Source organism: Xenopus laevis, chromosome 1L (genome assembly GCF_017654675.1).
Source record: "Xenopus laevis strain J_2021 chromosome 1L, Xenopus_laevis_v10.1, whole genome shotgun sequence".
Lineage (NCBI taxonomy): Eukaryota > Metazoa > Chordata > Amphibia > Anura > Pipidae > Xenopus > Xenopus laevis.
Window position 1 is genome coordinate 204832778 of NC_054371.1, and position 25756 is coordinate 204858533.

General features: G+C 35.9%; 1 protein-coding gene across 4 annotated transcripts in view; it reads left to right on the forward strand.

Annotated features, from left to right (window-relative positions):
* The window catches only part of LOC108718130 (A disintegrin and metalloproteinase with thrombospondin motifs 6), a 184017-nt gene that overhangs the window by 103465 nt on the left and 54796 nt on the right, over positions 1–25756 (forward strand). For all 4 annotated transcript variants that reach the window (XM_018265770.2, XM_041569141.1, XM_041569149.1 and 1 more), the window contains 4 exons: positions 57–203; positions 6921–7062; positions 11484–11591; positions 24204–24349. In XM_018265770.2, coding sequence (XP_018121259.1) covers positions 57–203; positions 6921–7062; positions 11484–11591; positions 24204–24349 — 543 coding nt within the window. The remainder of the gene's footprint in view (positions 1–56; positions 204–6920; positions 7063–11483; positions 11592–24203; positions 24350–25756) is intronic.

Below are 25756 nucleotides of genomic sequence, written 5' to 3' on the forward strand. Positions count from 1 at the left end.
AAATGGTCGTTTACTAAGCAATTTACATGTTCCCTTTTGTTTCTTCTTCTCACCAGTTTTGGTATGAACCACGATGGAATTGGAAACTCATGTGGGACAAAAGGCCATGAGGCTGCTAAGCTAATGGCAGCACACATTACATCTAACACAAATCCTTTTTCCTGGTCAGCTTGTAGCAGGGACTACATCACCAGCTTTCTTGAGTACGTATATGCCTTCATGTTCATGATTTAATTATTGTGTCTGGAAAATGGTTATTTATTCAGTTAAACAGTTGTACCAAATATCAGAAGCAGATTGTTTTGACAGGCTGCTGTAGTAGTAAGTAAACTGCTTTTTCTGATTAACAACACATTTTTTTTGCAGACTGAAAACCTACATTATAATATCTTAGAATATCTTACATATTATAATGCTGCGGTAATGGAACTAGGGAATGATGCATCACAACCTGAAGAACTCAACACAAAGTTTTTAAACATTTGTATTAATTAGTGTTTTTTATTTCAAACTCATCTGAGAATCATTAACTGTGATCAACTGAGTATCCTTATCTCTGTCTGGGAGACATGTCTGTGTCGGAATGAGGCCCTTTCTCTGCAGTGTGCATGGGTTTTTCTTTCAGGTGTCTCTTTAGAAGTGTTTCACTCAAACTCATTAGTCAGTGGGGGCCTTCTGGCTGTAGTTAATGCTTTTCTTGCAAGAATTTAGAATGAACACTAAAGATAAACGTTGGCCCCTACACATTTAAAAGTCACTGCTGAATTATGCCTACAACAGAGGAATACATATACCAGCTTAGATATTTATATATAGAGCAAAAAGAGGCTTGCACTCACAGGTCTTATGTGTTTATTAGTAAAAAAAAAAAAACAGCTAACGTTTTGGCTAGCACTCTAGCTTTGAGAAAGGCTAGAGTGCTTACCCTTTGGGCTTTTTGCACCCAGTCAACGTACACCGACATACGAGCCGTGCCGGCTTCCAGCATTCTACATATATATGTATATATTATTCCTTCTCTGAGGAAATACAATTTTCAAGGCCCTAAGTACTTGGGGTTTGATATACCGAACGGACTTAACACTCTTAGTACAGACCAAGCAAAAACTGACACTTTTGAGGAGTATTCCAGTTACAGTAGTGCTTGGCTCACTATGCTCCCTTATATAGGCAGCTCATGCCTCCTGGTCAAGTAATAGTAAGAGCTTCTGGCCAACTAGGCTGTGTGCGATATAAGCTACTTCTGAGCAGAATATGGTGTAAGTGTGTTATGGACAAAGTTTGGGTGGTGATAAGATTTAAATGTAGGGATGCACTTAATCCAGGATTCGGCTTGGGATTCTGCTTTTTTTAGCAGCATCCAGGTGCTTGTCCGAACCAGATTCAAATCCAAAAAAATCACGACTTTTCTTCAAACAAACAAGGAAGTCAGAATTTAGAAGCACGCTGCATGCATGGTTCTCTTTCCCATCTCGTTTCCCTATTTACACATGCAAAGTAAGGTTCGTATTCGGTTCATTATTTGACTGAATCTTTCACAAAGTATTTGGGATTTGGCCGAATCCTAAAATATTGAATTGGGTGCATGCCTACTAAAATGGCTGAATGATAAGCACCCTTGTAGGAAAATAGAAAAGGAAGAAAATAATCACAGGTTCATCCATTAATATTCCCAAAGCTCAAACTGAAAGGGAAAAAAAGTAAAATGTATCTCTAAAGCAGTGCCGCGCCAGACCGTCAAGATGCCCTACGCAACCTAGCTTGTCGCAGCGTCCTATAGGCGTGCTTCAAAAGGGATGCGCGTGTCAAAAGGGACGTGAATGTGCATCAAAGCGGACGTGTGTCAAAAAGAATGTAGGCGTGCATCGGAAAGGACGCAGACACACGGCGGTGAGAGGGGATTGGACTAGGGTATGAGGCAGATAAGGTACCCCAAGCTTTGCACCCTAGGCACGTGCCTACTCTGCCTACCCCTAGTTACGGCCCTGCTCTAAAGTTTTTTTGCAATACTTATACTACATTTATATTCTACAGTCTGTGGTGTTTCCACTATGTATTCTCAATTCTTTATTAGAATAATCTTTTTATAAATGGACAGTATAGAACATTTGTTTAAAAAAAAACGTCATTATCTTTGCCTCGGCTCTCTGGATTATTAAGCTGTTCTGTGTCATTCAACCTAATGCCTCTTAGGTGCATGAGGAACACTCCTATCCCATGATAAAGTATTCATAACGGTATATTTTATTCACTGTTACACAATAAATAATGCAATTCTGTTTTTTTAGGTTTTAGTTTGAAATGGTTTAATGCTTTGGTAGTTGGCTGTTTTTATGAAAATAATAATAATGGAGCCAGAAATTTAGTTGACTAAAGAGCATAGCCTGATTAGTTTGCTGGCTGGTCATCCAAAAAAGTAGAAAGTAGCTGATTTTGTCGGATTTATTTTGGCAGATATAAATCAGGAATAGAACATTATTTTATGCGAGTATATTGGAAACATACTTATAATCCGTTGGCAATTTTAACACGACATAAAACTGATTCACTATGTTCTGAATTAAGTTTACTATTTTTAACACCACCATTTTTAACACCACCATTATAACATGTGCATTGATGAGATTCGAGTACCAAAAGCAACAAAATGTTAGTATGTAATGTTTTACCTTTTGCTTCCCTGCTCTAGTTTCTAGGACGACATTACTGGCTTGGTTTACATTTATAAATTGTTTTAAGCTGCCATTGCCTCTCAGACTATAGGTCATCTTTTGTGTAATGATGTCTTAACAAGGATTCATTTGGTGGCATGATTAGCAGGGTTAGGAGCTGAACCTGAACGCAATTCTGCAGAAACATTCAATTCACTTGTGCTTGGCCTATTGAAGCCAGTGGGAGCCACAGGAGGCAGAAAAGGGGGTTCTCTGCTGGCTAAAATTGCAGGCAGAAAATCACCCAGTGTGACATTAACCATAATTGCTTTCTAAAACCTAAACAAACACATGCACATATTTTCTAAATAATACACGAGCCATGAATAACCTGTAAATTATATACTTATAAACAGTGCTTAGTGATGTCATCGGTTATAATCTGAGTGATGTCATTTCTGTTACACGATTTACTGAAACTTGTGTATTATAATAAATAAAGTACCTGTTGCAAAATAGGAGAATATTAGAAGTCATCCTGGAGTTCCATGACATGTATAAAAACATATTTATATGTCATGGAACTCCTTGGTAACTTATAATATACTTATTTACAATACATTAATTACAAGAGGGGTACTTTTATCACTATGCAGCTTAATTGTGACTTAACTGTTCAACAGCTTCTGCATGCGTTGCCTTTCAGAACAATTGGTTTGGCTTATTAACGTTTGGTGCATGCCAGTTGATATGGGAAAATTCAAAGCAAATTATTTTTTAATGAATATTATATACATTTTTAGCAGTACCTCTAGCCCCTTTAGCAGACAGCAATATCTAGCAGACAGCAATATCTACTTTAGTAATTTTAATTGTTACATCTTCAAGATAGCCAAAATTAAAAAAGAAACACATTTAAAGGGACTATTGCAAACATGCAAAATTTAATACAAGCTTCTTCATACTGAAATAATAAACTTTCTAAATATAATCAATTAAAAATTCTGTATGGATTCTGAAATATGCTTTACTTTACTATCCCCCAATCAGCATCTGTGGCTTGTCATTATGTCATCATTTGAGTCAGATTTAGATTGACAGTTAGATCTAATATGTGTTTTTGGTAGGGGCTCCCTTTGCTAGCAGATATATTAAAACTAACTTCAATAAATCATTCACGCAAAAACAAAATCTAACAAATCATGTATGTAGGGAGAGACAGAATTTCTGTTAGAATTGGTTATTTTGAAAGAATGAACTCTAATACAAATTCTAGGCAAAATGAGCAGCCCCCCATGGATTGTATTAGACCTAACTGTCAATCAAATTCTTACTTCTGCTCCTGCAGAAGAGAGACAGATGCTGAAAGGGGGAATAGTGGAGACCAACTAAATTATATTCTTAAAATTTTTATTCCAGTATGATGATACTATATATTAAATTTTCATTTTCATGATAGTTCCCCTTTAATTTGTATCGGAGAACTATGAAGATTGACTGAAATATTTTGTTAGGACATTTGTTTGAGTGCGATAAGTAGAGAAGATATTTCTCACAGAGATTTAAGACGTTGAAAAACAATAAAAAAAAACACAATTGAGAAAGTATTTTTTGAAGAATGGATAAGACATAAGTTCAATGTTAAAGAAAATTGCCAAGAATTATGTCATTAATGAACTCTGGAAAAAAAAAAAGGCCCATAATGTTTACCCAGTTTTTCATATAATATCTGTACTACTTAGTGGAATATATTAAGATTAAATGGACGTGTAGATAGAAAAGCAGTTGATAAAGATTCTATACCAACTTTGCATGTTAAATTATTGCAAACCAAGCAGAATAATGAAATAATGGGCAACATAAATGTACAACAAAAACAATTTGGTTCAGCTGACATTTCAGATTCAAGAGACAAATCCCTAATTATGCAAAGTAGAAAAAGATTCAGCCAATATGACTGGGGTGTCTGTGCCTTTCTCCTTAATATTGGCTAGAAGTTTTGATTGCCTGCCCAGTATATAATATATTCCTGGTAGCATGTTTAGTATTCTTTAAATAGGGAAGAACCATGGATCTATTTTCTAAAAGAAAATATTGTAGAGTATGATATGGTTTAATGTAGACAAAATAACAGAACAACATTTACAGTGAAACAAAATGTCCCACCTCAGTAACAGGAGTCCCTTTAAGACACTTTTTAAAATGGTATAAATTGGCTTTTGAACACAAATGGGAAAAAAATGTAAAGTTGCTGTTAACCACAATCTCAAACAATCTCAAGCTAGACATTTATACCATATTACAAAAGTAACATTTTGTATAACCTTGGGTTAAAAACATTAAAGGCCACCTATTCAAACTCAACTGAACTTTAAAACAGAGATTATTATTGATAGACCCAATTGTTCTGCTATGTACTCTTGTTACAGAGGTGAACTTTATAATTTAAACAATAGGCCAGTTTTATAATTAGCTAAATTTGTTTACTTAAGGGAATTAATTACAATTTTTTAGTTCTGTTGCCCTGCAAGGCTAAAAATGGCTGTGTTTGCATCAGCTATCAGCTATAGTTTATTCTGTGCCATCTAGACCTTTTTCATCTTGAATGGCTGCCCCATGGCTATACATCACTACTATAGTTATATAAATTATAGTAGTGTTTCCCAAGCAACGACACCAGTTTTACTAGTGCAAGGCAATGGTACATTAAAGTTAAATTATTTAAAAGCACTTTATTTTTGTATTATAATGTTCCTTTAAATAGAGAAAGGTCAAGCCATTACAGTAGGGTTCCTGTCATTTGAAATCTTTGCAGCCAAGTTTTTTACTAAAACAGAATCAAGACTAATGATCCTAAAGTGAGTTGAGTGTGAGTGCTAGAAAAAAATGACTGATGTTAACATTTGTTATACAAATAAACTTTCTATTTTATTAATCCAGCTCCTGAAACAGAAAGCTGAGGTATTGTGTTTGATGGACTGGGCAGCACAATCGCCAAACCTTAAACCTGTTGAGCTTCTGTAGTAAGAGCTCCACCGTTAGGTCAGAGACAAATACCCTACAAGGTGGCTGTACTTCTGGGATGTACTACAGATGGTGATAGTTGAAATTGCACCTATGTACTTTCAAAAACCAACAATGAAAATGCTAAACTGGAATTGCTGAGGTGGAGGATTCTCTGATGAGTGGAAGTGTATTGACTATAATTTCTGAACTGTTTTGGCAAATAAAAGTATCATTTTCTCTCAAGAACATGAACATTTGTGGGTAATCCCAAACTTTTGAACACTAGTTTATGATGCCTTGTTTATTTTTGTCAGTGCAACCATTTCGCACAAAGCTTGCTTGCATTTAACACGCCATAAACATAACATTTCGCCCACATTGCCTGTTAGCACCTATAAAGGTCATTGGGGAACCAAGTGCAAAAATTTTGCATTGGAAAAATAAATGATTATTTTTATAGAAGGTATGCGTATTTGTTCTCCAAATGGTTGTTTGTCTGTAATACCTTTAATACATGTTTTCTCTGACATAATTCTTCTCAAATGCAAAAATATTCTTCTGCCAGTCATAAAGGGGCAGATTTACTAAGGGTAGAATTTCGAAATTAATAAAACTTAGAAATTCGACCCTCGAATTGAAATCCTTCGAATATCGAAGTCGAAGGATTTTTCACCGAATTTAGCATGCGAACGATCGAATAGAAATCGTTCGATCGAACGATTTTTAGCGATGGATCGAACGATTTTTATTCGACCAAACAAAACTTAGAAAAGTGCTCTGGAAGGTCCCCATAGGCAAACATTGGTAGTTTGGTAGTTTTAATTTGGCATGTATGAAGTCAAAGTTTTTTTTTAAAGAGACAGTACTTTGATGATCGAATGGTCGAATATTCGAACGATTTTTACTTCGATTCGGTCGAACCGAAGTCGAATGGTCGAATATAGCCTATTCGATCGTCGAAGTACCCAAAAATTTACTTGGAAATTCAAACTTTCTTAACTTTGAAAATTCAATCGAGCTTAGTAAATCTGCCCCTTATTGTTGGAGACACTGAAGAGCAAAAAATTTTGCTTCAAAAAATACGCCCATAGACTCCAATGGGTGAAAACATTTGTTGCACATCAAAAAAAATTTGTCGCCTATAGAATTCAATGCATTATGGCGAATTTTTGCCGTTTCGCAAATTTTTGGCAAAGCGGGTCAGATTCACCCATCCCTATTTGATAATGGTTCTTAATGGCTCTTTGTCTTGTTACTTTACAGCTCAGGCCGTGGTACTTGCCTTGACAATGAACCTCCAAAGAGAGATTTCTTATACCCTGCTGTTGCTCCAGGTCAGGTATATGATGCAGATGAACAGTGCCGCTTTCAGTACGGAGCAACATCACGCCAATGTAAATACGGGGTAAGAGGTTTTGATCATTACACCACTATATTGACGTTTTATATTTATATATTATTTTACTGTTGCATAAAATGCATAGTTGTTTCACTTCAGTTAGACCCATCTATACCCAATTATTAACTCTCTTCAGCTGAAATATTATGTTGTGTATTCGTATACATTTTTATTCAAAATACAGTACAGTGTACTATGTTTAAACCAATAATATAAATTGTGAGCATTAAAAAAAAACAAATCTGCAGTAAACAATAGCCATTAAATATATAAAAGCAAATCTGCAGTGAACAATACCTTTTAAATATATAAAAGAACAATTTATTATCATCTCTCTCTCTTTTTTTTGGTTATGTAAGAATTCTGAGTAGAAATATTCTGTAATTTCTTGTTACTGATACTCTTTTTACAATCGCTCAACATTTTTATGCAACTTTTTCCTGCAATTCGTGGTTAATTCAATGTAAAGACTCATTTCTGCATTGGTGCTGCAAGTATAATTATTATTAGCAGTAGTAACTGACATTTTAAAGGACCAATTAAATAATCCATTTATTAGTTTTATGAGTCAAGAATCTTGGAACTTTTACATATGTTTTATGTCTTGACAATATTGCAACTGTCCATTTTTCATTATAATAGTTTAGCTGCTGATAAAAAAACACTCATAAATATAGTAAATATAGTCCTTTCTTAACTATAAAATTGTGATTATGCATATTCTTTTACTTTTTTTACATTTATTTTTAATATAAAGATTATTTTATTTCAAACCTCAGATGTTGACTGTGGAACAAATAAGAATGCTGTCATGTAGCCAAGTTGTTAGGTCTTCATAAAATATAATCTACTAAATTCAAATTTAGTTCAGTGCACTTCACATTTAGGGGGTTATTTATCAAAATCCAAATTTAATACCATTATTTTCTGAAATATACTCTGATCAAATCCGCACGGGTTATTTCTCATTATTTATCAATACATTTTCCCGAAAAATTCTAGTTTGGGAGAAAAACTCGTGAAAATCGTCCGGAAATACAAATCATATACATTTTTCGAATTTTCCACCTGAAAACTCAATTATTTTGTATATTTGCCCGAAAACCAAGAAATCTTCTGATTTTGTGGCACAAAACCCTGCGCAGATTAGGATATCTTCGGGACTTTCCCATTGATTTATATAACCTCGGCAAGTCTGAGATGCCAGATTTTTGGATTCAGACTTTTTCCATCCTCAGGGTTCCCGAAAAATATGTTTGGTTTTTTTCACAAAAAATACTGATTTAATAGTAAAAAAAACCTTACATTTTTCGAGTTTTTGGCTTTCGGACTTTAATAAATAACTCTCATTCTCCCAATCTCTAGTCATTGTACTTTTATCCCTTCAATGTATTAAAAATGTGTTCTAAATATCTAAATGCGTTGCCTTATGTCGAAAAGACTTATAAAAAGCTCTCTAAAAACCTGAGCATTGTTCTGTAATTTTCAGAGTGAATTTTAGCATGTTCCAATGGAGAAACTTTTCTACTACTTGTACTGCTTGATCATTTTATCTCTGGGAAAAAAACCCAGTATGGTTGATTGACCTTTGTGGGTCACTCTTGTGAGATGGCTTTAGGCAGTCGTATTGATAACAGATGTTAAAAGATGTTACTGATAGCATAATGAGAGTACAGTCAGCTTTACAAACTGTCAGTGACAGAACAAAGGTTGCAAGAGTTCTTACATTTCCTTCAGGGCACCAGAGCTTGTAGGCATTATAATTACCCCCTCGTTTACTTTCTTCTCCCTTGTTTATAATTACTTGATGGTAAAGTTACCATTGAATGCATGACTTAATGTGTTTTGTCACTTTCAAATATCACAATTTTGATTTGCTTAGGCTGCATTTTTTTTTAAAGAATTTGTTTCTTTACATTTTACTGTATAACAACGTTGGCTAGTTGATGTCATCCGTGTAGCTATATCTGCTTATAATTAATGTCGGTCTTGACAAGGCACTTCTGAACACCTGGCAGACTTTTTTTTTTCTCAGTACTTTTTGCCTCCTGCAGTGATGCTGAAAGAGTCATCCTCTAAATGTCAGGAAGCAATTTGATTTATACTGCACAATAATTTAGTGTATGCACATTTTTTCCCTTCCATTTTAATTGTATTTGAGCAAGGATACTGTACCCTTATGCTTCTTTTGAGTATTCATCTAAAAGGGTGCCAGTGGAAACAAGATAGTTATTCACCAAACCAGGATATGGATTCACTCACGATGTTCAGACCAATTCTCATTGCTTCTGTCCAGTGAAGCTATATTATTCAATCCCAATAGTTGTCAGAAATGGTCAAACGCAGTATAATTCTCCAAATTCAGGGTGCTTTTATTTCCAAACTACATGTTCAAGAAAAAGCTGTCGCTCAAAACATGTAGGGGTCGATTCACAAAGGGTCGAATATCGAGGGTTAATTAATCCTCGATATTCGACTGGGAATTAAAATCGAAGGAATTTCGCGCAAATAGTGCGATCGAAGGATTATTCCTTCGATCGAACGATAAAATCCTTCGAATCGAAGGATTTTAATCCAACGATCGAAGGAATATCCTTCGATCAAAAAAAGTTAGCCAAGCCTATGGGGACCTTCCCCATAGGCTAACATTGAGTTCGGTAGCTTTTAGATGGCAAACTAGGGGGTTGAAGTTTTTTCTTAAAGAGACAGTACTTCGACTATCAAATGGTCGAACGATTTTTAGTTTGAATAGTTCGATTCGAAGTCGTAGTAGCCCATTCGATGGTCGAAGTAGCCCAAAAAACACTTCGAAATTCGAAGTTTTTTTACTTCGAATCCTTCACTCGAAGTTAGTGAATCGGCCCCGTAGTGTGGAAATGAAAGCACCCTAAATTTTTGCAGAATTGTACTGTGTTTGACCATTTCTTTTTTTTCAAACTTGTTTTTATTAAATGATTTTCACACAATAGTTACACAGTCATGTTTGGTTAATATATTCCTGTGTCATTTCCGTAACATTATGTTCTTACATTAGTTATAATTTATCAATAACAGTAATAACAATTTAAACTAAATCAGCTCAGATAAGAGACTAAGATAACTAAGATAAGTCCCTACATAGGGTTTAGCGAATAAGAACTTAATAACCTGTTGGTTTTATGGCTCCTGGGGGGCGCTTGACTTGATTGTTGTTGGTCTTGTAGTTGGTCTCTGAGGTACTGGGCGTTTGACCATTTCTGACAACTATTGGGATTGAAACAAGATATTTACCTAGTTCTGATAGAAGTACAGAACGGTATAATTATTTAACATGTGAAAGTATGGTGTCCTTGCCTGCCTTTCCAGCTAAAAACTCTTAAAACACTTTAAAAGGCTCTTTCTGAAGTAAATTCAAATTACCACATAGTTAACCAACAGGTCAAGACTTTGTGACCTGTAAGACAGCTTGACTCTGTATTTACTGGATATTATGACGTGTGTGTGCAACTGTGAGTTTTAACAAATATTATTAACACTATTGATGAGTGAATCTGTCCCATTTTACCGTCAAATTCTCGAAACCGCGAAACGGCAAAAAAATTGCGAAACACATGGGTGTCAAAATAATTGACACGCAACAATTTTTACATGCACAACTTTTTATCCAAATGCATTAAAGTCAATGAGCGGCAAAAATTTTTTTGTTGCAGTGAATTTTTCCGCTGCAATATTTTTGCAGCAGTTTCGCTGCAAAAATTCGCAGGTGTCCAATTGCGGAAATTTGAATTGAATCCATGTTTGGCGAATAAATTTGTCCATCACTAATAAGCACGCAGTTTCAAATGAGCAGTTCATATTGCCCTCACATTATGCTAAACCAGCCTTAAAGTGATACCGTCACGTTCCTATAAAAATTATAGGAACGTGTCCATATCTAGGAGCTGCTGCATGCCGAATATTTTCTATTAAAAGCCCCCCCAGAACTGACCCTCCGACACTGTGATCCGTTCATATGCTAATTACAAATGAATGTGGATGGATTGCTCCGCCCCGGCCCAGCATCACTGAAGCAATGCGGAAGATCAGTTAGCTGTGTCAGAGGTTGGGTTAACAAAGGTTCGCAGGGCTGTGGGCTTCGGGCAGGCTTTGAGTTTAAAATATTTGGCGTGTAGCAGCTCCTAGATATGGACACGCTCCTATGATTTTTATGCGTGGGTATCGCATTAAAAAAAACAAAAACATAAATTAATTCGGGATGATTTACCAAATATCTTTGTCCTATTGTAGGTGGCATACGCTTTTGAATTCTAATTCAAAAACCAACACTCTATAGTCTGCCATTTTACCCTGAGCTGCCAGAAAACAAATTGAAGTTTGCAGTAAAATCGAAATCTAAAGTTTGTATCTGTACGTTATTCTGATCAACTTGCTTCTGCCTTCTTTCCTAGGAAGTGTGTAGAGAGCTCTGGTGTCTTAGTAAAAGTAACCGATGTGTTACCAACAGTATTCCTGCTGCTGAAGGAACCCTCTGTCAGACAGGAAGCATCGAAAAAGGGGCAAGTCTACATTTTTTTCATTATTATATAGTAGAGACTATAGTTGTTTAATGCAGGGAACCAGCAACAAATAGTTTAAGAAATACAGGTATGGGACCTATTATCCAGAATGCTCGGGACCTGTGGTTTTCTGGATAACAGATCTTTCTGTAATTTGGATCTTAATACCTTAAGTCTAGTAGAAAATCATGTAAACATTAAATAAACTCAATAGGCTGGTTTTGCTTCTAATAAGGATTAATTATATCTTAGGGATCATGTACAATGTACCGTTTTATTATTACAGAGAAAATAGAAATCATTTTTTTAAATTTGCATTATTTGGATAAAATGGAGTCTATTGGAGACAGTCTTTCTGTAATTCTAACCTTTCTGCATAACGGGTTTCAAATCCCATCCCTCAGTCATTAATTATCAGCCTCTGGAGATGCACAACACTGACCCACAATAGGTGGTAATGTATGTCCAAAAGCGGAGACTCGTATAGTTGCCAATTTTAAATAAACGGTCTCAGCAGGAAATTGTGCCAACAATATTACATTATGATGGGCATTGTTGCAGGAGCATTTTTCAGCTAAACTCCAAACATTTCATTTCTAAAGACTTTCTCTTTACAGTTGACTCAAAATGAATTGTTAATGTATAATGAAAATCTACCATCTGTTGGGCAGAAATAACATATATGCCTATAATTTATTGGAAGTACATAAATAAAACAAACTGTCACTGGGAATTATGAAACACAGTCATTGTTTAATTGATGTGTTTCTCTATATTTTATTCATTTTGCCTCCAGGTGTTTTTTTGTAAAAATACGGTGGGGATCATTGATAAACACTGGGCAAATATGCACCAGGGCAGTAACCCGTGGCAACCAATCAGATGATTGTTTCAGTACTCAACCTACCCAGGAGCAAATTTGCCCAGTGATTTTAAATTAGCCCCACTCACTTTTTGTATTTTAAAGTGGACACTTTTTAGACAGATGATCATTTTCATTCTTGAAAATTCTTGATTGATTAAGAAACAATCCCTGTTACTTCGGGGTTTATTTACTAAACCTCTAATTCATCTGTTCAGACTTTTTGGGGCAAAAACTAATATTTTTTGTGGAAAAATACCCCACTGCTGCAAAAAGCTGAAAATCCGCCATCTCAGACCTGTCTAGGTTTTGTATAAGTCAATGGGAGAGGCATTGTGGTTTGTTCTGGGTTTAGCCCAATAATCCGAAAAATTTGGGGTTTTCGGGCAAAAACCACGGAAAAATCAATCGATTGGGAAGAAAGTCCTGAAAAATTTGGGTTTTCACGCAATTTTATCGGGTTTTTCCCTATCCAGTTCATTTGAGTTTTAAAATTAATAAATAAGGTCAAATCGGACATGTGAGTTTGGTTGTGGTTTTTTAAATAAAATAATGAAATTGGGTGTTTAGTAAATAACCCCTTTCCTGATGCAAAATATAAGCGTATTAGAAGTTACTTATTATCTTTGACAATAGTGGGAACTTTATTTACTGAATAAACTGTTTTTTTTATGTGTGTTCGTTGCTTCTCCCGATATTTGAATTGAGAAGGGAAATGTAGATGAAAGTGCAAAGGAAAATTATTTTTGTTGTTGTTCAGATACATTGTTAATACTGGAGTCCTTGAAAGTGGTCTGCGGTGCTTTATGTAATGTATTCCCACCGTTCAGTAAAGAGCAATCACAAACTATCATGATGTACTGTGGCACAAGTTATTCAGCTACTAATTCAATCAGCACCAATTATGTCTGAGCCTGTTTTTATGAACTAGCAAGTTGTCTTTGTTAAAAAGCCAGCAGTCTATTTCATTGTAGTTGACAATAGTGCGGCATTTATTCCAGGCCTTCAGTAGTGTGCTTAGGGTGGATTTGTATTAACAATGCCTACTGTCATCTCCTCTTAACTTTGACTCCTGCAATATTAGCTAAGCTAGCCTCAGCAAAGATTACATTGCGCTCTGCCATGAAATCGAATGTTTAAATAACAATAATGAAAGCTTTTGGGGATCTGTCGCTGCTTATTAATCCCGGCTGACTACTTTATTCACAAGTTCTGACCCAGTAGCACTTAAATGGCTGTTGCCTGCTGACTTGGGAAATGTCTGGAAAGCATGCTGAATTCAGTGTCTGGGTAATTAATAGTTAACATTAAATTTACTCAACGAAATAGTTATACAAAAGTTTTCTCACTGGAATAAGTTACAAATCAACTGGGGATCATGCTTTAATTTGGGGTAGTACAAAAATGACAAGTAATTCATGTGGTTGCTCTATAGGGGGCAGCAAATGTTTCTATTTTTATTAATTATAAACTTTACGTAAGCACACAACCATATATAATTTTTCTACTTTAGGGACTCTATAAATCTCACTAATTTACAAAGAAGTGAATTGTCTTGTCTAATTTTATATATTTCCAGTCTGGAGGGGGGCTTCAGACACTTAAAATGTTACAATTTTACCATCATATACAGCTCACCACCTTGGTATTTTTGGTCAGATTAATGTCACATTGGACAATCTACCAGTGGGTGATTAATTATCCTTGCACTGTCCAACCAGGCAACCTATATGACTAACTGGGCCATGGGCTTGAAGATGGGAAATGTAAAAGCATCAGGCAAAATTATAAATAGCATGCAAAGACAATGTATTGATAGCTGTTTAATTTCTGGTGTCTCTTTAAAGGTGCCGATCAAGAATAAAGTTCCATAGGCATATGAATCAATTTTGGTGCTAAGAGTCTGGAAAAGGGTTTTTTTTTTGATTATCATAAACATTAACTAAGGCTATATTGTTTCCCAAATAAGGTTCCCTGATACATAATATATTGGCTGTTCTTATCTTTCACAACATTGACCACCTGGAATCCTAGGCTGAAATTGACAAATGGCCTCCCCCTCCAGAGACTGTCACCTCTCCAGTCCATAATGAACACTGCTGCGAGGCTCATAAACCTCAGCAACCGCTCCTCCTCTGCCACGCCATTCTGTTAATCCCTGCACTGGCTTCCATTACCTTTCAGAATCAAATTCAAATTAATGACACTGACTTTCAAAGCACTTCATAACGCTGCCCCACCCTACATCTCTGAACTCATCTCTATATACTCACCCAATCGCTTATTACGCTCCTCTACTGACCTGCTACTCAACTCTTCTCTCATTACCTCCTCACATGCTCGCATTCAAGACTTTGCAAGGGCTGCACCCCTCCTCTGGAACGCTCTCCCACTGTCTGTCCGACTTTCTCCCAACCTTTCTGCTTTCAAGAAATCTCTGAAAACGCACTTCTTTCGAGAAGCCTACCCTCACTCTGCTTAACTACCAAACGCTACACCACATACAATACCACATTTCTCACCCACTTAATTCGATCTTGCCCACTCCCACACCTTGTGTATTACTCCTTCCCTTTAGACTGTATGCCTATGCATAGGGCCTTCCTCACCTTTTTGTACCTGTATTGATTGTGATGTTTGTTACTCTATATATTCTATGTATGTAATTCATGTGATGTAGTTGTATAATCACATTTACTTTACAGTGCTATGCAATATGTTGGCGCTATATAAATACATGTTAATAATAATAATAATAATAATAATAATAGAAAGTAACACCTCTATGTTTAGCAGAGGGCCCACTTCATTCCCATAGTATGCCATATAATGCTCTGACTGCTATGCTGGAGCATGACAAAGTGACCAAAAAATGTGTGGTGCAATAAAGATATGAAAAATAAGGGTTAGTATTACCTGAAAAGGTCAAGAACAAGCATGCATAGGTAACAAAAACAATTGTATATCCAACTCTGGATGTCTAGCCTCACACCAGTGATGCATGGGAAGGTAGCAACAGTCTATGTTCTCGAAAGAAAGCCAAGCCCTGCAAAGTGGAGCAAGCAGTGGAAGGCTAGGATCCTGTATTGAAGCTATTCATTGGACTAGTGGTTTGGAAGACTTGGGAGACCTTTTAATTGAATTGTTCCATTGAGGCATAATGTAGTGAAGTATCTAGGAGATCCAGTTGTGTATTCCTCTGCTTGTTGGCCCAACTTAGCATGTAGGAGATATGCATCTGACGGTTTTTTAACGGATCAAGTCTGCCCCCAAAGTGTAGAAGTGAAATGAAAGGGAAACCCCCACCGATAACTCACAACAGCCTGTTGATTTGATGTAGGTCTTTCCTTTTTTGCTGGGCAATTAGTGTAAAATCTTGGAAGATTGAAATTGTATCTATGATATCATCTATTTCGATGATTCTGGCTAATTGAAGTAAGTCTTCATATTTTTTGGTTTCAAAATAATGCAGACGGGCTATGATCTCTTGGTTGTGGGTTCCTCAGTCAAGGGCTTAGGGTGTCATGCCTGATGTACTCTGTCTATTAGTAGGAGGTCTGTGTTATATTCTGGGAGAAACCTGGGTAGAGATCCTGTGCTTGGTAAGGATCTGTCCATGGGTGCTGCTGAAAGACTCAGGATAATTGCACAACTGGATGTTATTTCTTCTTGATCAATTTTGCAAGTCTTCTATATGAGTTTTCATAGATTCAAATGTATGTTGTAGTAAAGACATCAGCCGTATCTAGGCATTTTGTTCCCCAACAAAGTATCTTGATCTGCTTCTAGCTCATTGACACAATTCCCTATGAATGTAATTCCCAATGAATGTAATTGTCAGGTCTGTGGCAGTTTGTTGTAGTCTGTATGAAAAGAGGACTGCATTTTGAGAAAAAACACTTTAGGTCAGATATTGTGCCCAATGTCACAAATGGCCACAAGTTGGGATAATAGAATATACAATGCAGCTGGGCCACAATGTTTAGTTTGTCATTACTCGTTGCCCCACCATGTCTGAGGACCAACCAGATGCAGGGATATGTTTTTCCATCGTTAATCTGTTGGTCCAGCAGCGAGGATGAGAACAGAAATTCTTATAATAGCTGAGAGCCCTGGTGATGTGAATGCTTAGCTCGGTAGCTAACCCAGTCCTCCTGATTACTTCTTTCATACACTGGTATGAGAGTTATTATCCAGAAACCCTTTATCCTGAAGGGTAAAGAAATAAGGGAAAGCCGTGTCTCATAAGTCAGTTTAAGCAAATATTTCAAAATTCTTTTGGTGTTTTGATGATTTTCTTTTCTCTGCAATAATCAAATTTTACTTTTTACTTAATGATAACTAAGCTAACATACCTCTTTATTACTGGCTAAACAGGTCTTATGTTATGGTGCTCCAAATTCAAAAAGATCCTGTATACAAAAAACCCAAAGTCTCAAGCATTCTAGATTTCACACATGTACTTAATTTGTGTTGAAAAAAAATACAATTGTCCATCAGCCTTGCCTTGTGAACCCTCTAGCATTGCATACCATTTAGAAAAAAAAACTTGTCAATTTTGTGTCTTACTCTGTAAATATATAAACATACAGTATATACAGTATGCATACATACACATATACATTCACTTACATACACAAACTAACTGTGGCCCTGGAGATTTTGACTTTCCAAGAAGACATCCAAGTCCCTGTAAAATTATTAATAGTATTCATCATCACATCTCCTGGCAACAAAAGTTGTGATTTTACTGCCCTCTCGGTGAGAAAACTTTTGCATTGCTACAGGGGTAAATACTATTCTTCATGTCTAAAGGGCTGTTAGGACATAATGGAGCAGTTTGTACTATATGAAAAGCAATTTAAAGGCAGTTTAAGGGTGAACTGGGTCGAGCTAGAGCATTATATCATAAGACTATATTTAAGACTAAGTTTCATGCTTGGGATGAAATTTACTGCTTCAAAAACAAAATTGCATCCAGCTATCCCCTATGGCTCTTTTTTTTATTTACAAACATGGTATTGATTGCTTTAGCTTCCCATATAGAAGTTATTGAGAGAGCATCTCATAACTCAGAAAGAGATGTCCACCCTATTTGGAGCTAGTGTAGATACTTCGCATGGTTGTCTTGTCTGCTTTGTTTTATTTTTTGCCTGCCTCAACCTAATTTACTGAAAAAAAATAAAAATAAAAAAAAATAAATATATATATATATATATATATATATATATATATAGATCCTTGATAAAGAATATATATACATAGATCCTTGGTAGGCTGAAACATTGGACACGCAGATTGAATACAATAAAATATGACTTTATTCATCTAAACAAGTTAGAGTGCGGTTCTATGTGAAATTCTAGGATTACAAATTTGATCCAGCACCCACCATCAAACTAACAGAGTGCGACTGCTCATGCTGAATTATATTTATATATATATATATATATATATATATATATATATATATATATATATATATACATATACAGTATATATAATATATAATCAAGGAAAGCCAATATAAATCCATTGCAAAAAATTTAAATTTTTTATTGCAGCTCCATAAATAGAGCCCCCTGACTGGCATGTCATTCAGATGCACACATGAGGGAGGGCCAGGTAGTGTAGGCCATGTTGGGGCCCTGTCCATACAGCCTGCTGCAACTTCTAAAGCAACCTACGGGAGGGGGGGTGTTCTGCAAGTTCGCACTAAGGAGTGCGCTCTTGTGCCCTTTAGCATTTTTGCGCCTGTGCTCCCAAAATAAGTTTTACCCCTTTAACGTAGTACTTGATGAAACACAATAACACCCATGTGTTTGAAATTGATATTAAATTTGAGTCACGTAGAGCTACTGATGTAAGTTTATGATATATAACTTTATACTGGATTTCGTTCTGATTCATATATATATATATATTTCATCTCTAATCTCCAAATACACTCCTTCACGAAACCTACGCTCTGCTTCTGATCTTCGCCTCACTTCTTCTCTGGTCACTTCTGCCCATTCTCGTCTACAAGACTTCTCTCGGGCTTCTGCTTTTCTCTGGAACTCTCTGCCACAAGCTGTCAGACTTTCTCCTTCCTTCCAAACATTCAAGCGCTCCTTAAAGACCCATCTGTTTAAAGAGGCTTATTCAATGTACCTTAATTAATCATTGCTGTATCAAAAATGACAAAATGTTTATATAATCCTAATTTCTCAATTGTACCCTAACCTTTTAGTTTGTAAACTCTAATCTCTAGGTCCTTCTAACCCTATTGTACTCTGTAATCCTTGTCTGTTATCCACCATTTATTCCCTGTTTGCTATAACTGCAGTAAAGCACTGCGTATCTTGACAGCGCTATATAAATAAATGATGATGATGATTCATGTAAGGAGATTGGAGAGGGGGAATTGTTTTAATAACGATACATGCTATATTATTTTATTATATTCCGTTTTTCCCCTTGTAATATGCCCATTATAGTTTCCTGATGTTTGCCATATGAATGTTTTATTCATTATGGAAGCTTGCATCTTCATTCTTGTTAGTAGTTAAAGGAACAGTAACATCTAAACGTAAAAGGGTTTTTATAGGAATTACAATATAATGTACTGTTGCTCTGCGATGGTAAAAATGGTGTTGGCACAACTATAGTTTATATAAGCAAGCTGCTGTTGTAGCCATGGGGGCAGCCATTCAAGCACAGTATACACAGTAGATAACAGATAAGCTGTGAAGAATCCCAGTGTATACTACAGAGTTTGTCTGTTATCTGCTAAGAAACCTGTGCCTTTTCTGCTTTTTCAGCTTTGAATGGCTCACCCCATGGCTACACAGCAGTCTATTTATATAAACTATTGTAGAGTTTCTGAAGCAAACACACCAGTTTTATCAGTGCAGGGCAACAGTACATTATGGTGTCCTTCCTTTAACATACTTTAATTTTTTAATGTTACTGTTTTTTGATCTCACTGCCTTCTTTTATGGAAGTCCCGGTATCCCCACATTTCTTGGTTGGTTGGTCACTTTAAACATAAAAGTGCATGTGCAAATTCAATAATACGTCAAAACACACAGGCGTTTCATCACGTACTGCACTATATTGTGTTTTATTTTGTGCCTGTTTTGCTATTCAGAGTTAATATTAGTGATACAGTGTTTCATGAGTAATACCTTTTGGTGGAAGTCATGCCTTTTGGTGCTGTAATTATTTGCTTGCAGAATTCTTTTAGTGGTTTCTTGTAATTTAAAATTGAGGCGTGCTGTGTGTGTTTTATTAACAATAATGACGCAACATAAGCAACCTGACATGTAATCTGGAAAAATGACTGAGTAATATGTGAGATTTGCTTTGTATACAAGGCAAACAGTCCAACTGTACTGAAGATGAAAAATGACTCACTTTAAAGGATGTAGCTTTGGTTTTTGTGGGTAGCACTAGGTCATTTATAGTTTACCTCAACAAAGGACTGAAGTTTAATCCAGTCTTGTATTAATCCCTAAGCCATGCGTTCTGAATTGGGTGATGAAATGCATTGAGGGTCACAAGACTAAAAATAAAGAGAATGGCTTACTTTGCATTCTCCACCACATATAAACCACTATTAGGGCTAAATATGTCCTTTGTCAACAGAAATATGTCTATGTTTGTAATGGGATTTGTTGTTAATGCTGCTATATCATTTAACCAACTCTGTGTGCCAATGTAAAGGGTCAGTGGTGGAATCGTTGCTAATATTGAACAAATTAAATGAGGACTTTCTGCCTTCTTAGCTGGATGAGAAGCCACTGTACATCTAATTATTTAGAGAAAGAATTGAATAATGAAATGTTCTTCTTAGACACTATAGAAATTCTTGTTTCCAAGGGTCATTAATAAGGCAGCGGCTAAAGCAGACAAAGAAACTGGCATTTGAGCGCTTGGCAATGGCTTCAATTGACAATAGAAAATTAGTCTGTTATTTCGTTTTACATACCCATTGTGGAAACCATCAGCATCTTAATGACCTACAATCTCTATCACCTCTTTTCCAGCTTCACTGAAATGGTGGTTACTTGAATAGACCTTCTTTAAAGGCCCTCTGTTGGCAATGGAAACGTGTATCTCATCCTGCATGTGATGGTGAAAGTCGAGTTATAAGCAAGGCTGTTAAATATTAGTGGTTTACCTTAGATGAGAAGGAAAGCTACGGAGGAATTTTATTGCCAATAGATTAGCTGCAATAGTGCAAGCTAGAATGCTATATTTATTCTGTAGAATATTTAACCATACCTGAGTAAAAATCTCTAGAAGCTCTCTGTTTGGTTAGGATAGCAGCTGCAGTATTAGCTTGGCGTGACATCACTTCCTGCCTAGGTCTCTCCCTGCTCACTTATAGCTCTGGGCTCAGATTACAGCAGAGAAGGGAAGGGGGTGAAGAGGAGCAAACTGAGCATGCTCACACCTGGGGCAAGGAGGTTTAAGCTGAAGGCAGGAAGTCTGATACAGAAGCCCATGTATACACAATAGAAGGAAAGAAATGCTGTGTTTCTTTTGACAGAGGACTCAGAGCAGCACTACTTTGAGGGTTTACTGGTATATTTAGGTGGACCTTTCCTTCTCCTTTAATCCCAAAATAGATGTAGTCACTTTTGTATTTTTTTTTAATACATATTATTTGGGTGTCATTTGCTTCCTGCTTCCCAGACAGCGGTCCCATCATACTGGGGACATATAATACTGTAATTATATATACATAGATATAGATATACTGTCATAATAGCAGCATAAATCACAAGTCACTGATAAGATTATACATTTGGGTTGTTTTAGATCAGTCTACTTTAAATAAAGGTCCAATCCATGTTGAATTATCTAAAAGAAATCCAGATATATATGTATGGTGCATGATTCATGTATACTTTTCTCAGCTTTTTGCTGATTGTTGTTTCTTGGCTAGTAAACTAGGCTACTACATTGAGGTTATAGCAATAAGGTGTAATTTTCGAACATTCAGTAGAACTGAAATAAGAAAGAGTTAAAGGGGTTGTTACCTTCAACACTTTTTTCAGTTCAGTTGGTTTTAGATTGTTCAACAGAAATAAAGACTTTTTCCATTGACTTTCTGTTTTTTATGTGTGACCGTTTTTCTAACATTAAAGTGTAACGTTTCATTTTTCACCTTCTTGTCTTTCTAAAGTAGCTCTAGGAGGGGGGCCTGTAAACTGTTCTAAATTGATACATTTAGTTGCTACATTTCTTATCTTTCAGAATCCCTGAATATCATTACAGGCAGCTGTAATGAATTGATACAATAGTTGTTAATATTTTGTGGGTGCTTCCTGTTGGGTAAAATGAACCAATGTAAAAAGTATTATATTCCTTTATTATTAAATGCATTATTAGGCACCTATGTGTCTCACATGGTTTTACTACATGATCAGATTCTGTTTTTAAAAGTATTTATTCTTAAGTGTGTGAAAGATTATGTACGATTAATTTTTATGAAATTTATTTCAACTAATCAAAATTAGTAGCAAAGCAAAAAAATATATATTAAAATCAATTAAAAAGTGCACTGATTTTTAATCCGTTATTTTCAACAGGACATGACTTGCCTTCATGTCTTGCCTACATGTCCAAGACAAATTTCTATTGGGTGCCTCTGTATAGAGAAAGAAAGAAATCCCACCATATTAATTACATCCTAATTTTAATATGTCTTGGGGAAATGTGGGATGTCCTTTGGTAATAGCTTTCCCTGTCTTTATTCAATGCTGCTTCTTCTTCTGCTTTTCTTTACTTTGTTCTCGGTCTTCTGAATGCTAGCTTTTCTCTTCCTAGCATCTTTTAGCCGCTTCATCTGGGAATCTGGCTAGGATCCCACTGACCGCCTTTCACCCGAACTCTCCACTTGTCTTCCACCCATTGCTTCACTGTGCACCCTGTAAACTGACGTAATTTAATTTGAACATAACTAATTGAGTGGAAGTTGTTCTGCCTACAGTATGCAACCTGGAAAGCCCATTCTTGTTTTGTGCATCAATCTCATCAGTGCTTGAGACATCTTTTTTTTCCTGAATGGGTTTGTTAGGAAGACATGAAAAGGGCTCTCTTATTTCAACATCCATTAGGCAACCAAAGAAAACTCAAAAGACAACCAAGTGACTGATTTGTTCACTGATAGTTTTAGCAGTGAGTTGAATTACAAGGAGATCTTTATAGACCCACCCTACAGCAGCAGAAGACGATTTTAGCATATACCCTTAATATATTTGTACCCATACAGCTTCCATAGTCTTGAGAACTAAACTACTCAGAAAGTTGCAATCTATTATTGGCAGTTAATAAAATATGATGTAATCGACAGGTACATTTAACAATTGTGCATTTTTAATTATCTTACATTAGACCATGTTATATTATTTAGAGTGGACAGTAATAAAAAAAAAATAATTTCTGATCAACAGCCAACCCACTTCAACTAGATAGTTGTGACCAGGTGTCATAGAGGATTTGTATTCCATTTCCATGGTATTTTATGACTCACAACATTAAATAATTGTTAAGACTTCTAGTAAATATTCTTGTAAATAGTTTGTAAATGTTCAATATATGAGAGAGATAGCTGTGAAATAGAATTGGATTTTTATGCGCATTTTTGTGTTCCATTATGTGAGAGGAAGTAGGTATGATTATCACTTAAACCATGAATAAAACGATTGTCCCATTAAGGACTAATTCCTAACACGGCCACAATTTGGTCTAACTTTATACCATATAGTACATTTTCAAATGTCCTAGCTATAATAAACATGCACCATTTTCTTCGCTGATAGTGTATTAAATATGTGTAGTTAATAAATGTGCACACGCATAGGGTATGGCTGCTTCATGTGATCTCAATTTTGATCAGACTCAACAGTGTTCTGACCTAGAACATTGTTTTTTCTTGGACCACGGCAAGCGCCTTAGGACTGGCTTTATTCAAGACTGATGTTTCCGTGGCTGTCCATTATAAATCTGTATTGTGCATTAATGACCTTTATGATTTCATTATATAAGTTTATCTTATGTAGAATATTCAGTCATGTTGGCCTTTCATAATAAAGTCAATATGACGGCCAAAGAGGAGATTATATTTGATAATGACCGGTAGGAATAAAAAGTGTATTTAGTCAGCAGTGTATACTTATAACAATTCTTAGAATAACGGGATAGAAGTTAAGAACACAAGGGGACTTGCTATGGGCCCCCAGACATAAGTGTTGACCAGATAATCTCTTTGGCTGGATTATCAATTACAAAACCTCAGTTGCTGATGATAAGGGATCTTTCTGTAATTTGGATATCCGTGCCTTAAGTCTATTCGAAAATAATGTAAACAATAAATAAGCCAAACAGGCTGGTTTTGAGGCCAATAAATATCAATTATATCTTAGTTGGGATCAAGTACAAGGTACTGTTTTATTATTACAGAGAAAAATTAAATAATTTTTTAAAATTTCAATTATTTGATTAAAATGTAGTTTATTGGAGCTGGCCATCCCATAATTCGGGGCTTTCTTGAAAATGGTCTCAGGATAACTGGTTTCCGGATAAGGGATCCCATACCTGTATTTATTATTTGCTATAGACAAAAGATATGCTTTATTTTCTGTTTTATGATGGCTTTAAATATGATCTAATTTTTTCTTCTCTTTTTTTTTCTAATATTTATGTACATAGTGGATAATGCATTCATCTATTAAACTAAATTTCTGTCGAATTTGTAGTGGTGCTATCAGGGAGACTGTGTGGCTTTTGGAACCTGGCCAAAGAGCATTGACGGAGACTGGGGACCGTGGTCAGTATGGGGCGAGTGCACTAGGACCTGTGGTGGGGGTGTCTCCTCATCCATAAGACACTGTGACAGTCCAGCGTAAGTAGCTAAAGTAAGCCAGAGCCAACAAAAAGTACCATTTGATATTATTTGCAAATGTGTTTATTTTAGATAACTGCAAAAAATGTATTTTCACACTTTTTTTCTTTTTTAATAGTCAAAAATATGTTGTATTTTCTTTTGTTGTCCCTTCTTCACACATTTGCTGCATGGCTTTTAAATCTGGGGTTATAAAATAAGAAGTAGTGTGGGCTCAGAATCGCTCCATTGCAGTTATCTATAGCAACCAATCAGATCTTTATGCTCACTCTATCAAAATCATCAGACATCATGTCTCTCTACATGCAGAATTTGTGCAAAAGGCAGTTATTTTATTAGATTTTGTTTGTACTGGATCAGTTATTTGAGTGAGCTCTAATACATCTGCTAGGAAAGGAAGCCCCCCTATAAGATATATTTGATGTAACTGTCAATGACTATCTGACACCCAACTCCTGCTTGAAGAGAGAATGAAGAGAAACAGATGCTGAGAGAGGGATAGTGAACATAAACTTGATTATTTCAGAAACAATGCAGAATATTTAATTGTTTGTATTGAGAAAGTTTCTTATTTCAGTATGATGAAGCTTATATTGAGTTTTTATTTTCGCGATAGTTCCCCTTTAAGTGGGGTTGTCCAACCAGAGGCCCACTAGTCAGATATGGGCAACCAAGACCCACAGGGTTTCCAAGATGTGTTTACATGGCATCATCCTTACATTTATTAAAACTGAGTTGATCCACGTTTGCAAAATGATGGCACACAAATGCGCAATAACCCTCTATGGAGGGTTCTCATCTGCAATGTGATGGCAATGCTCTGCAGATGATTGTCTTGGTGCCTCTATACTGTCTCCAAGACGTGCCCAATTCAACCCGTACCAAGCACAAGTAAGGTAAGTGTGTGGGCTGGCAGCAAACAAAATATATGACTGCTCAATGAGCCCTTTCTATGTTAGATTGAATAATCCAGAATAAGTGGTATGTTGGATAATTGGCCTACGACACATGGAAAAAATAGCACTTTCAAACCTTGTGCTGTCTAATGCAATATAGTTTATTTGTGCTGGAAAGCACAAGTCAACTGCTGGGAACCTGCAAGGATATCGTCATTGCTTCACTTGTTTTTCAATATTGAACGTTTAGATCATTTATATACCTAACTATTTAAGTTACATATTTGATGTCAAACACATAATGGATACAGTGCTATTAAAGTGAAATTTACTTGTTCCTGTAATTTATGAGAAGATGTTACTAACATAAGTAGGAGTGCGAAGAAGCACCACCCGATTTGTTTTATAAAAATAACTCCACCTTAGCCCACCCCTAGCCACCATTTCTTACACCGCTGGTCTGTGTGTTCCTTCTATAGGCTGTGAATACAAATGTGAACAGAACCTCAGC